Source organism: Carica papaya, chromosome 5 (assembly GCF_054855325.1).
Source record: "Carica papaya isolate Zhongbai chromosome 5, ASM5485532v1, whole genome shotgun sequence".
Lineage (NCBI taxonomy): Eukaryota > Viridiplantae > Streptophyta > Magnoliopsida > Brassicales > Caricaceae > Carica > Carica papaya.
In genome coordinates, this window is record NC_142313.1 from 22,011,284 (window position 1) to 22,025,187 (window position 13,904).

General features: G+C 35.4%; 1 protein-coding gene across 1 annotated transcript; it reads left to right on the plus strand.

The window, feature by feature from the left end:
- Nucleotides 1-9,403: 9,403 nt before the first annotated feature.
- LOC148255897 (uncharacterized) lies at nucleotides 9,404-13,739 on the plus strand. Its single transcript, XM_088220518.1, has 2 exons — nucleotides 9,404-9,736; nucleotides 13,599-13,739. The coding sequence occupies exons 1-2, from the start codon at nucleotides 9,404-9,406 to the stop codon at nucleotides 13,737-13,739; spliced, it is 474 nt and encodes a 157-aa protein (XP_088076644.1).
- The last annotated feature ends 165 nt before the right edge of the window (nucleotides 13,740-13,904 follow it).

The following is a 13,904-nucleotide window of genomic DNA, read 5'->3' on the forward strand; positions in this document are numbered from 1 at the left end:
TGTATGAGCTGTTACTCAATATTTGGCTCTAAGGCTTTAGTATGAAATCGGTTATATTTCATACTCGACTCTTTAAAGTCTCATCTTAGACATACTAAGGTGATTATAAAATTTTAATATTTTTTCATTAATACAACATAAGTATAAAGGCAATCCATATTGTACATACTTAATGCCAATATGATTTAATTTTATCCTACCCGCTACTCAAGCGTTAGGGAGATCACCCATGTGATAAGGTCAATCATAAAGCTTGGTGACATTATTACGTGCCTAATCATGCAATTATGTTCGTGAACATTTCATAAGAAAATAATAACTTTTATTTTATGAATGATCAATACACAAAAATATGTCCATTACGTATTAAATCCCACTCGAAAATTAAAGCCTACGCAAACCTAGACTCTTCACATGAACTCGAAAAACATCTCTAGGTATAGACTTAGTAAAAAGATCAGCAACCGTTTTTCTAATGGATATATACTTAATAGAAACTTCTCCTTTTTTTATGGCGCCTCAAATGAAGTGATAACACCTCTTAATATACTTGGTTTTCCTATGGAATTTTGGATCTCGAACATATTGGATAGCAACAGTATTGTCACAATACATTTCTATAGGTTCATCAACTTTAAGGGTGATGTTGAGATCCTGTAGAAAGCTTATTAACCAAATTGCCTATTGTATAGCAAGACAACTAGCAACATACTCTGCTTCCATTGTAGATAAAGCAATGCAGTCTTGCTTTTTACTATACCAAGATATGGCACCTCTACTAAGGACAAAAACATATCCTGAGGTCGAGTTAGACTCATCTCAGTCGCCACCCTAGTTTGTATATAAATATCCTTTCAACCTTAAGTCCCTTTATTGATAACAACGGACTAGGTCACTTGTACCATGAAGGTAGTGCAAGATTCTCTTGACTACTTGCTAATGAGCAGGTCTAGGGTTGCTTTGATAACAACTTACCAAACCAACCACAAAAGAAATGTCCCGTCGTGTACACAACATGGCATATATCGAACTGCCTATTGCACTAGCATAAGGAACTTGCTCATTTTCTTTCTCTACATCAATATTTAGGTATTGATCATGACTTAAGGTTAAACCCTTCTCAACAAGAGTGTTAATGGATTTGGAGTAATGCATCCGAAATCGTTCCAAGATTTTCTTAATATATTCTTCTTGGTACAGTCCTAAAAGCTTTTTGGAATGGTCTCTCATTATTTTCATACCAAGGACAAACCTAGCTTCACCCATGTTCTTCATCTAAAAAATAGAGGACAACCACTGCTTAGTGACATTAATCATCTCCATGTTATTTTCAACTAATAGTATGTCATTAATGTATAAGGAGAGAAACATAATCCCTCTAATTGTTTTCTTGACATATACACAATGGTCTTCATCTACCATGGACAAGCCAAACGAAGTAATGGCTTCATGGAATTTGAAATACCATTGTCTGGAAGACTACATGAGACCATAAATGGATATTTTAAGACGACAAACTTTGTTTTCTTGAACTTTTGAGACAAACCTAATAGGTTGATCCATATATATTTCTTCCTCAAGTGTACCATTGAGAAAAGTAGTTTTAACATCCATTTGAAATAACTTCAAGTCCAAATGGGCAACCAGGGCTAGAAGGAGATTAATAGAGGTAAATCTCACCACAAGAGAAAAAGTCTCTTCATAGTCTATACCCTCAATTTTAGTAAAACCTTTTGCCACTAATCAGCCCTTAAACTTTTCAATTGATCCGTCTACTCCACGTTTTATCTTGAAAATCCACTTATTTATAATTGATTTACGTTAAGGCGGGAGATAAATTAGTTCCCAAACCTTATTTCTCGTCATTGAGTCCATCTCATCCCTCATGGCTTCAATCCACTCTTTACTATTTGGTGAATTCACAATGTCCTTAAAGGAGGCGGGTTCCTCAATTTTTAAAGGAGTGCATAAGAAAATTTCTCATTCGATTTAAAAATATCGCCGAAGAATTTTTTCACATTCACTCCTTTGGATTCTAAGACCTTCATCACCTGTCTAACTAGATGATAAATCTCTTTCACTGTCCCTTGGCATGGGATTTGGAACTTGAAAACTGAGCTCATGTTCCAAGCTCGAATCTTGAGAACTAACCCTATTTTTTGTTGGATTATAATTTGTAGGCAAGTTTTCACTATTTAAAATAGTAGGATCATTCCTGCTACCTCTTTCATTTGGTGGAATGTCACTATCCTTGGTGACTTAGTGGGTTCTCAATACCTCCTTCTCACTACCTCTTGCATGTTTTCTTATAGCTCATACAATTCGAGATTCTCTTTTATTTCACCAATACTTGGGAACTCATCCTCAAGAAAATCAACATTGCAAGATTCTATTTCAGTTATGCCATCATTCAGGTGTTCTCTAAATATTACATATGCTTTTGAATGTTCAGGATATTTGATGAACACCATCTTAGTTGCTCTTGGACCTAGTTTTCTGTGCTTGTGTGTTGGGTTATGCACATAACATGCCGACCCAAAAGAACGTAAATGATCCAAAATGGGTTTCCTGTTATTCCATAACTCATATGGAGTGACGAATACACTTTTACTTGGTACACGGTTAAGGATGTAGGTTATCATAAGCAACGCATCTCCCCAAAAATTATTAGAGAGGTTGGCATGTGCCATCTCGATCTAACCATATCGAGTAATTTATGATTCCTTTGCTCTGCAACAGCATTTTTTTGCGGAATATGGGGAATTGTAAGTTGCCTATGTATACCTTTTTTCTCATAATATTCTTTGAACATATCTGAAAAGTATTTACGACCACGATCAGTTCAAAGAGTCTTTACTTTTTGATCCATTTGATTTTCTACTTCTGCTATAAAATGTTTGAACATATCTAACGCTTCATAGCGGTGAGAAATTAGATACACATATCCATATCATGAATAGTCATTTATAAAAGTGAGAAAGTATATGGCACCATGACATGCTTTGATATTTAAAGGCCCGTAAATATTAGAATAGATTAATTCCAAGGGACTTGACGCCCTTGAAGCCTTACCAAAAGGCTTCTTACTCGCTTTACTGGCTAAGTATGACTCACATTTAGGCAACTTAACCCTAGTAAGCCAGTCTAAAAGACCTTCTTTAGCTAGTCTACTTATTCGATCTTGACCAATATGGCCAAATCTAACATGCTACTTAACAGTTAGATTTATTATATATATTATCTTCTAAGTCAAGAATAAAGAAATTGTTTCTTAAAAACCCATGACCAAATACATCGCCATGATATAAAATGTCTAAAGTACAAGGCTTAAAGTTAAAAGAGAAACCCAATCTCAATAAGGAAAAAACTGAAAGTAAACAACATCGAACCTCGGGTGCTTAGAGAGTATTATAAAAAAGTAATGTATTTCCTCCATGTAGCTTGAGCTGGTATGTTTTGATTCCGAGGATATCCTCTTCGCTGTCGTTGCCCAATACAAAAATTTGCGAACCCACTAGGACACGATGGTAGTCCATGAATCCAACTCGATATTGAACTACATATTTGCTTACTCACGTGTCTATAATCCAATTAGGAAAAGAATTAGCAACTAACGCATGGGAACAAATAAATAAATCAAGATGCAAAATAGAGAAAGGTACCTTTTTCCTCTCGGAACAATCATGAGCAAAGTGACCCTTCTTGCCGCAGTTGTAGCACTTTATATGCACTATATTTTTCTCTATATGGCCCTTAGTCTTATGTTGATTGACCACACCACATTTAAGTCCATTGGCTTGAAAGGGACACCGACCTTTCTTAAATTATTTGGCACAATTAGACTTGTTTCTCTTAGGTCTAACCCCATGGGCAACAAATGTCATATTGGAAGGATTAAACACCTTTTGACGCTCAACTTCCATCTCAATGCGCCTAGCAATTTTAGAGAAAGTATTAATGTGTTCACTATGAACCATGGAGAGTTTAAATTTTTTTTCAACATTCAGGTTCATCTGGAAGTAAACGAATTACATTTAAACCTACTCCTAATCTCTTATGTCATGCCCTCCAGCCTTAAGGTCACAAACCATAGCACTCATGACAAGTAAGTGTTAAGCTATATTGTGCTTTGGATCCATTTCATATTTCATCCACTTTAAATCCAATGCACGGAGCCTTGTAGTAGATGTCTAGCTATAAGTGTGTAACACCCAACTTATTGTTGTGCTTAATTAATTTAAAAAATTCTATTTATTTGGGTCTTTAAGCCACATTAAACTTATTTAATTTACTCCGTAAATTATTATCGTAATTCATAAATTATGCCGATTTTTATTTATTTTGATTTTATTTAATTTTAGTTGATTTTATTTTATTTTAGTTGATTTTATTTTGTTAAAAATGAATTTCAGAAAAATGAAAAAACAGGAGAAAATCATGTGGGAAAGGGAGATTCCCGCTCGGGTGTCTGCGCACTATGCGCGTGCTCGCACCCACAGCAAGTATGGGACATGAGCACAGCGCACACGTCCCATCCATGCCCGCAGTGCGCCTGGGGCCTGTGCGTACAATGCCCAGCATGCCGAGGCCCTGTGCACTCCACAGGCTGGGCTGTGCGCCTGCAGACTAGCCAATAGTGCACTGGGCAAGCCACTGTCACCTCAGACAGTGTGCCACTGCCCACCTCAGGCCATGCGTCGCCGCCCACCTCTAGCAGTGCACCGCCGCTACCGATGGAGGGACCTTTCTCCTCTGTTTTTCGTGCCAAACACTTTTTCTCTCTCTTCACCAAATTGTACCACTTGATGCAAATCCAACAGCTCCCAATTTCTATAAATAGGGGCCCCTCCTTCTCATTTTTCCCACACTTTTATTCTTCCACCTTTCAAGAATTAGAGAAAGAGAGAGAGAAAGTGATCTAGAGAGAGAAGAAGAGAAAGAAAAAAAGAATGATGTAGAAGAAATTATCAAGATTTTGGTAAGGAATTGAGTATTTCTTTGAACGTCTTAAGAGGTATTTTTAGATAAAAAAAAAGGAATTAAATTGATAATTTATGATTTTTCCTGTTTTACATGCTTTTATGTTTGTAGGTCTAATAAGTTGAATTGTTCTTGATTTCAAGCATGCTATGTGATTTATACACACTTTTTGATTTGCATGTAATTAAAATAATATGAAACCAGTAAGGTTACCTAGAAAATAAAAGAAACAAAAAAAAAGTAGAATGAAGCATGAATGGTCCGAGTATGTATCTGTATTGACATGCATAATGCATCAAATATCTCGTTAGGTATCTTTGAGGGTTATCTGTTCTCCTGACCCCATCTGGGATATCTGTTTCCCTCTCTTCCATATGGTTTGGAAAGACGTAAGAGGTCCTCTCCCTATGGATGATGGCGTATCCTCTGATGAGAGTGGTGATGCGAATATCTATTAGGAGTCACCTTTGGTTAAGTACTATCAAGACTATAGAATATCTTATAGGACCACTATGGTTGGCATGACCGAGGTCATAGATCGTACCATGCTTTGGCAAGCCAAAAATGTGCCTGAGTAAACTACCGTTATCTATATCTTATCTAGTTATTCCACATAGGTAGTTGGAAATCTATATCTACCTTCAGAGATGGAAGTCATAACGACTTCGCGAAGCCTGATACGAAAATCTGAGTATTTCATGATTTTTTTTATTTTTTCTATTTTTGATATGATGTGTGTTTGTTTTGATTATACTAACGTTATATTTTCCCCAACAAATAAATTATTTTCGTAAGGTAAAATAGGTCTACAAAATGGTAAGTATGTATATTAGAATAATTCACCTTTAAAATCTTACGATATTATTTAAATATTGTTTTCTTTACTAAGAATATAGAACTCATTCTTTCCATGCTCCCCCCAGATGAAGAAGAAAATGAGAAACCGCCAGCTGACCTACCCATTGAAGTTTATGAGAATCCCGTAGATCCACAAAACTTGAGTGCATGATCGTTCCTGCGCTCAGATGAGTCTAATAGCTTAGTGAAAGAAGTGACCCTCTTTTGTATTTTGAGTTTATATTTTGCACCCACTTTTGGTCTTAGTTATATGTATATAATTAGAACTCATATATTTATAAGGGATTTGTATTAATATGCTTTGTTGCATATAATTTTTATCGTATATTCGTTATTTTGTTTCTGTATCTGACACTCACATGCCTTAATTAGTATTTGGGATGTCACAAAGTGACCTTAAGCTTGTCCCACATGTCCTTAGCTGTTGAACAACTCTCAAACTCTCCGATGAGATCGTTTTGCATGCAATACAACACAATATAGTGCACAGAACAATCCTTCTTAGACTATTCCTGGTATGCAGCCAGATCCTCATTGTATCGGTCACTACCGATATTTTTTGGCTCAGGTACAATAGTGGTCAAGGTTTCTAAAACCTTGCGCTCATTAAGAAGATATTGAATCTTCCTATGCCATATATCATAATTTGTCCCATCTAACTTCACGTTGATGGACAAATTAGTAATCATGTTCTTGGTTGTCATTTCTATAGTATATAAAAAAAATGAACATTAGGCTCGATTTTTCATAATTAAATTATCAAAATTTCATTATTTATATCACATGCTCAAAAATTTTGCTAGGCTCATAATCATCACATATGATACAAATTAGAAATATTATAATTTAATTATTGTAACAACAAAAAAAATGAAATGGAACATATCCATATAACCCTTTAATTTTGTCAAACTTCATTAGCATAAAAATGATGATAAAACAATGCGTAACTAACTAATGTACATAAACTAATTAATATACATTAGTACAATAATGATAAAACAACATTACAAAATACGAACATGCCATCCATATTAATAAAATAATGTGCATACACGGAATACTATTAAAATACCCTTACTACTAATCAACAAATATACTCAAAAACACAAATAAGCATCTATACATTGAGTTAGCCCAATGATGATGAATGTGCTAAATTAAATGTATGATTGGAGAGGTCAAGACTTCAATTCTTATTTTTAACATCTAATTTTTTCTTTTTTAAGTAAAAGAATAAATAGATGACATCATCATCATCATCATCATATGAGAGAGAAAAGAAAAAAGAAAAAATAATGAAATGAAGGAGTTTTTCTCCCTTTACAAGAATCAGTCATGTATATATATATATCCATATATGCATATATATATATATATATATCTTATCTTCTTCTTTCTCTCTTCTTTTTTTCTTCTTCTTTCATGCACACACAGTGCACTTTTTTTTTCACATACCAAAGTGCATCATCCTTTTTTTTTTCTTTCAAACACACACAGTGTAACTCCTCTCTTTGTTTTATATATATATATATATATATGCATACATATATATATATCTTCAACATTTTTCTTCTCTCGTAGTTTTTTTCTTCCTTCATGCATACATTGCAGACACACACCCATTTTTTTCATTCTGCCACCGACGATAAGACAAAGTATTTGGGGTTTTCTAGGTTTCACTAATTATGTTAATTTAGTGTTCGACACAGAAGAAAAAAAAATAGGAGTTACTAATTCTTAATGAAAAATATATACATGTGAAAAAAAAATATGACATCCAGATTCATCAACATAAAAGAAAACAACTTTATATGACATCTCAACTACTAAATTAAGGTAAATGGGTGTCAGATACAGATTCAAAATAACAAGTGCATGATAAAATTTATGCAGCAGAATCAAACCATAACAAATCCCTTACAAATATATATAATGTTCTAATACATACATAAACTGAGGCCAGAAGTGGCTACAAAATACAAAACATAAGGGCCACTTCTTTTACTATGCTACTGGATTCATCAAAGTGCGGAAACAATCATGCACTCAGAATTGTGGATCCAGGGGATCCTCATAGACTTATAAGGGTAGGTCTACATGCGGTTCCTCATTTTCTTCCTTATCTGGGGGTGGAGACATGAAAAGAGTGAGTTCTGTATGCTTAGTAAAAAAAACAGCATTAAATTAACTTCATAATATTTCAAAAATTTATTATTTTATCGTATCATTTAGCTTCCTCGTTTAACCCACGACCTGAAGTTGGTAGCCATAATCTTTGCCCTGAAGATATGGTGGCTTTACTTGTATGGTCAGACTTTTGAAATCTACACTGACCGTAAGAGTCTCAAGTATATCTTCTCTCAATGGGAGTTAAACATGAGACAGAGACACTGAATGGATCTTCTGAAGGATTACGATTACAAGATAATGTATTACCCCGGGAGAGGGAATGTAATCACCGATGCAGTAAGCCGGATGGAGTCTGCCGTGCTAGCTCAAACTATTGCCTCCAGTTAGAAGTTGATGGACACTGTATAATTGCTCCGTCTTAGCTACTACGACAAGGGCACCTATCTTCCCTAAATCCGAGCCATATCGAATCTCTTTATGAAGATCTAGGAAGCCCAGGCGATGGACCCAGAACTCACCAAGAATCTAGGCAAGTTCACTTCTAAAGAATCCCCTGATTTTAGTATCTCAGATGATGGATTGTTCAGATGTACTCAAGACCGTTTGTGCTTTCAAGTTATCCATTCATCCCGAGAGTACCAAAATGTACTGAGACTTGAAGCAACAATATTGGTGGCCAGGAATGAAGAAGGATATAATTGACTATGTCTCCCGATGCCTTACTTATTAACGGATAAAGGCAAAACATCAGTGACCTGGTGGCTTACTACAAGATCTTCCGATCCTCGAATGGAAATAAAAGCATGTGACTATGGACTTTGTCACCGAATTATCCAAGACCTGTTTTGGTTGAAGTGCTATCTGGGTCATCGTGGATAGGCTAACTAAGAGTGCCCATTTTCTGCCTATTCGAACCACTAACTCCACTAGTAACTTAGCCCGCCTATATGTTGATGAAATTATTCGACTTCATGGAGTTCCCTCATCCATTGTGTCCGACCGTGATCCCCAGTTCACTTCTCACTTTTGGGATAGCTTTCAAGAAGCTCTCAGATCTGGGTTGTACTTCAACACCGTTTATCATCCCCAAACGGATGGTCAATCAAAACGTACGATCCAAACATTGGAAGATATGTTGTGTCCTTGTGTTCTCAACTTCAGTGATAACTGGTATGAGTATCTTTCTCTTTACGAATTCACTTATAATAACAGTTATCATTCCAATATCAATATGACCCCGCATGAAGCATTGTGTGAAAGATCTTACCGTTCCCCTACTTGTTGGAGTGAAGTTGGGAACCAGCACCACTTAGGACAAGACTTTATTCAGGAGACCATTAAGAAGGTCGCAATCATCCGCAAGAACTTGGCAACTACCCAGAGCCACCAAAAGAGTTACGTGAAAAATCGTAGGTGACCCTTGGAGTTAGCCATGGGAGATCAAGTTTTCCTGAAAGTCTACCCCTACAAAGGCAAGATGCGGTTTAGGAAGAGAAGGAAGTTGAGCCCTCGTTATATGGGACCTTTTTCGATCAACGAGGGCATTGGACTTGTGGCATACCCCCTCTCTCTATCTCGAGAGTTCGCAGGTCTGCATGATGTCTTTCACGTCTCGATATTGAAGAGGTACCACCCTGACCCTTTTCATATTATTCCTCGCGATGAGATACAGGTACAGGCTGACATGACTTATGAGGAGGTTCCTATGGAGATTCTTGGGTGGACCGATAAGATCCTGTGTAATAAGACAATTCCTATGGTGAAGGTACGATGGCAACATCATACCTCAGAAGAAGCAACGTGGGAGTTGGAGGGCGAGATGAGAGAAAAGTATTCGAACTTATTCGAGATAAATTTAGGGACCAAATTTTTTTAAGGTGGGGGGGATGTAACATCCTGCCCATCACTGTGCTTAAATGATTTGGAAAACCCTACTTATTCAGGCCTTTGACCACATTAGACTTAATTAATTTACTCTACTTAATATTATCATGATTCGTAAATTTGGTTAATTCTTATTTATTTTATTTTAAATGTTATTATTTAATTTTACATTTAAATTATTCCAATTAATTATAGAAAATTGAGAGAAATCAGAAAAAAGGGCAAAACGAGAAGAAATCCCGCGGGGTTGCCTGCGCAGGTGCTAAGACTGTGCGCGTGCGCGTGCACGCACAGAAGCCACGGGACATGCGCACAGCACGCACGTCCCATCCGCACGTGCCATCTGCGTGCACAACGTAGAGTCAGGACCTGCGCACGTCTTGTCGCATACAGGCGGGCCGTCCGCGCGTCACCTCTCGCGCGCATAGGCAATGCAAATTTTTTTTTTACTGTTCGCGCATCACCTCACACGCGCACAGGCAACGCAAATTGTGCGTGCACTGTTCACGCAGCAAGCCTGGGTGGAAAGGCCCTATGCACCTGGGGCTGATATGCAGTAACCCTAAGCACGGTACCCAGCATGCCAAGGCCCTGCGCACGCGATAGGAGGCCTATGCGCCTGCAGGCTAGCCTGTAGCGCGCCTATCAGGGCTTTACCACCTCTAGTAGTGCGCCTCTGCCAGTGGAGGAGACCCTCTTCCATCATTTTTAGTGCCAAGCATCATTTTCTCCTCTTTCTTAACTGGATTTTTCAACTTAGCGCGAATTCGACAGTTTTAAAATTCTATAAATTGTCCTTCCCCTTCCATTTCTCCCCACACTTTCATTCTTCAATTTTTAAAAATTTAGGGAAATAGAGAGATAGTAGTCTAATGACAGAAGAAGAGAAAGAAAACATAACAATTAAAGAGAAAACACCAAGATTTCGGTAAGAAATCTAGTATTTTTTTCAACGTCTTAATGAGTATTTTTTTTTAGATAAACTAATTTAATATGATTGTAATTTTACCTGTTTTGTATGCCTCTGTAGTCAGATGAGTCGAATTGTTCTTGTTTTCAAGCATGCCATGTGAATTGAAGACACTTGATGAATTGCATATAATAAACTAGTATAATTTCCTAATAAAAAAATAAATAAAAAGTACAAAAGAAAAGAAAAAGAGAAAACTAGAATGAAGCCTGTATGGTCCGAAATGTACTTGCATTGACATGCATATTGCATCAAGTATCTCATTAGGTTTTTCATCTCTGAAGGGTATCTGTTCCCCTTGCCTTTCGAGATTTTTCTCCCCTATCTAGTCTGAAAAAAACATAAAAGGACCACTCCCAGTAGATGACGACATACCCTCTGACAAGAGTGGTATCACACTATCTATAGGGGTCACCCGTGGCCAAGTAATGTCATGACTATAGATATCTGTTAGGGCCACTATGGCAAGTACGGTCGTAGTCGTAGATCGTACTATTATTTAACCTACCGAAAATAGGGGTAAGTAAATTGTCGTATCTATATCTGATCTGATCAGTCCACTTAAGTAGTTGAAAATCTGTATCTACCCTCAAAGATAGAAATTTTAGCGATTTTGCCAAGCATAATATGAAAATCTGAGCATTTCATGATTTATTTAATTTTCTCTATTATATGACATAATGTATATTTGGCTATCTGTATTAACGTACTATTTTCTTAATAAATAAATTATTTTCATAATGTGATATAGGTAATTAAAGAGGTTAAATGGTAAGCTCTTAAGTCAAACTAATTAACTTTTGAAACCTTATTATGTTAATTTATTATTGTTTTTCCTTACTGAGCATATGAAATTCACTCTTTCCATGCATCCCCCTCCCTAGATGAGGAAGAAAGTGAGGAACTGCAAGCTTACCTACCCTCGGAAGTCTGTGAGGATCGAGTGCATGACGGTTCCCATATTCTGATGAGTCCAATAACATATTAAAATGAGTGGCCCTTATGTTTTGATTTGTATTTTGCAGCCACTTCTAACCTCAGTATATGTATGTATTGGAACTCATATATATTTGTAAGAGATTTATAATAATTTTATTTCGCTGCATAAATTTTATCATACACTTATTATCCTGTATCTGTATCTTACACCCATTTGCCTTAAATATCACTTGGGATGTCACATAAACTATTAGTGTAATAATATATATATACTATTAGTTTAATTATAAAATGTGTGAATTCAACCTTGCTCTGATAACAAATGTAATAATATTTGATGCAGAAGTCATTTTTATTGAATTCAAAACATCTTAAGAAAAAAAAAATAGTAGAAAGTTAAGGCTACATACCATTCGAAGATGACGTCGCCATAACGTGATTAAGAGACCTCTTAGAAAAATTCTTAATTCTCTTACTTACTTCTTCTCTACATAGAACTATTATGCCCAAGAAATTTGCAACTTTAGTTGATGGAAAACACATAAAAGGATAATTTGTGCTCCTTTTATAGATGAGAGAAGAGACCAAAGTACATTCGTGATATTTGAATATGTTGATAACCATTTTTATTATTATACTTTAATTCTCATAAATCATAATAATTCTATAATTTATTTAAAGGTTACCTACTCGATCAAAGTACCTTTTCTTTTATAACAGTTATCTATTATTTGAGTGTCCTTTTATTTGGCTTCAACGGTTATGAGTGGATTAGAAAAAATAAAACATTAAGTTAGTAGGTCATGTACTTAATTACTGAAATTAACAATATAATGGTCTTTCAAGGAACTTATGTTTTGGGTAAAAATAAGGGGTAGAATAATATATCAAACCTAATATAATTTAGCAATATACAATTTAATTGTTAATTTAATTTCAGGAATTCAAGTAAGAGCTTGTTTCTAATTAATCTAAGTCTTAGCTAAGAATTTCTTCAAAATCAAGTGCCTTTGATAACAAATGATATACTTTCCCTAACTTTAGGAAGGTTGATCCTATTTTAGTTCCCACCTACTTCTATGAGCTTCACACTATGCTAAATTGCTATATTTATAAATCTAATCGCTTATTATAAGTTAATAATATCAAAGTATAGTGGAACGCTCATAAGATAACTAAGATTTGCATCAAATTAAGTGCACAGGTGAATGGTTTTATTGAATTGCTTGATAAAAATGACTTGTAACTGTTGGGTTAAATCAGTATTTTGTCCCTGTTATATAATGGATCCAACAACCTTGACAAATAAGTAACCTCCTATGAATAAGATCCATATGAGCCAATTTAATGAATTTATTCATATATATATTAACCCACGTATCATTTGTGCAAGTGTTTATTGAAAAAAAAAACACATCTTAAGATAAACAATGCTTTCTAATCAAATCTAGAGGATAAATATTCTAAGTTTGTGATCGCATGATTACGAACATTTTAAGGGTTTAAAAACTAGGTGTGTATTTTTTTTATATCACAATTATACTTTCTTTCAAGAGTCCTATAGATTTCTTATCATAGTATAATCATTTCTTAATTATTTATATCTAGGCAACCCATGATATTATCAAAATAACAGTTTTAGATTAACCTAAGTTAAGATTATTACATAAGGACATCCTAGCATTCTATTAAGTGATTGGTTTAAGAGTTATTAATAACATGTTAATGTACTTGTATAGATTCTAAATCTCCTCAGAGTATCATTTATTTCTTTCCATGTTCTTGAACCAGCCTTAAACATTAGTTCTTACTCCCCTAAAAGCTCTCTCTTTAGGATATGTTTTCTAGTGGCCTAAAGGGTGTCTCTCCCCATAGTGAAACTTTGCCTCATCTATCCAATCCTCTCCCTGATCCTCATATGACCATGCAAGTTAGCATACAACCAGTTGATCAACGATTACAACTAGTTTCTTAAGCTCCTTGACCTAACACTCCATGGTTTGGTTCCTCTAGGGAATGCACTTTTACGAGTTAATGATCAACAAGCTGACCTATCCCTTTATAAGTTGTTAGTCATGACCCTTCCCTCAATTATTATTACCCTTCACTAATACATCATTTGTCTCAATCTCCTCCATAA

Coding starts and splice junctions, on each gene's coding strand:
- LOC148255897 (XM_088220518.1), top strand. CDS start 9,404: ATGGGAGATCAAGTTTTCCTGAAAGTCTACCCCTACAAAGGCAAGATG. Junction 9,737..13,598: donor AGACAATTCCTATGGTGAAG/GTACGATGGCAA, acceptor CTCTCTCTTTAG/GATATGTTTTCTAGTGGCCT.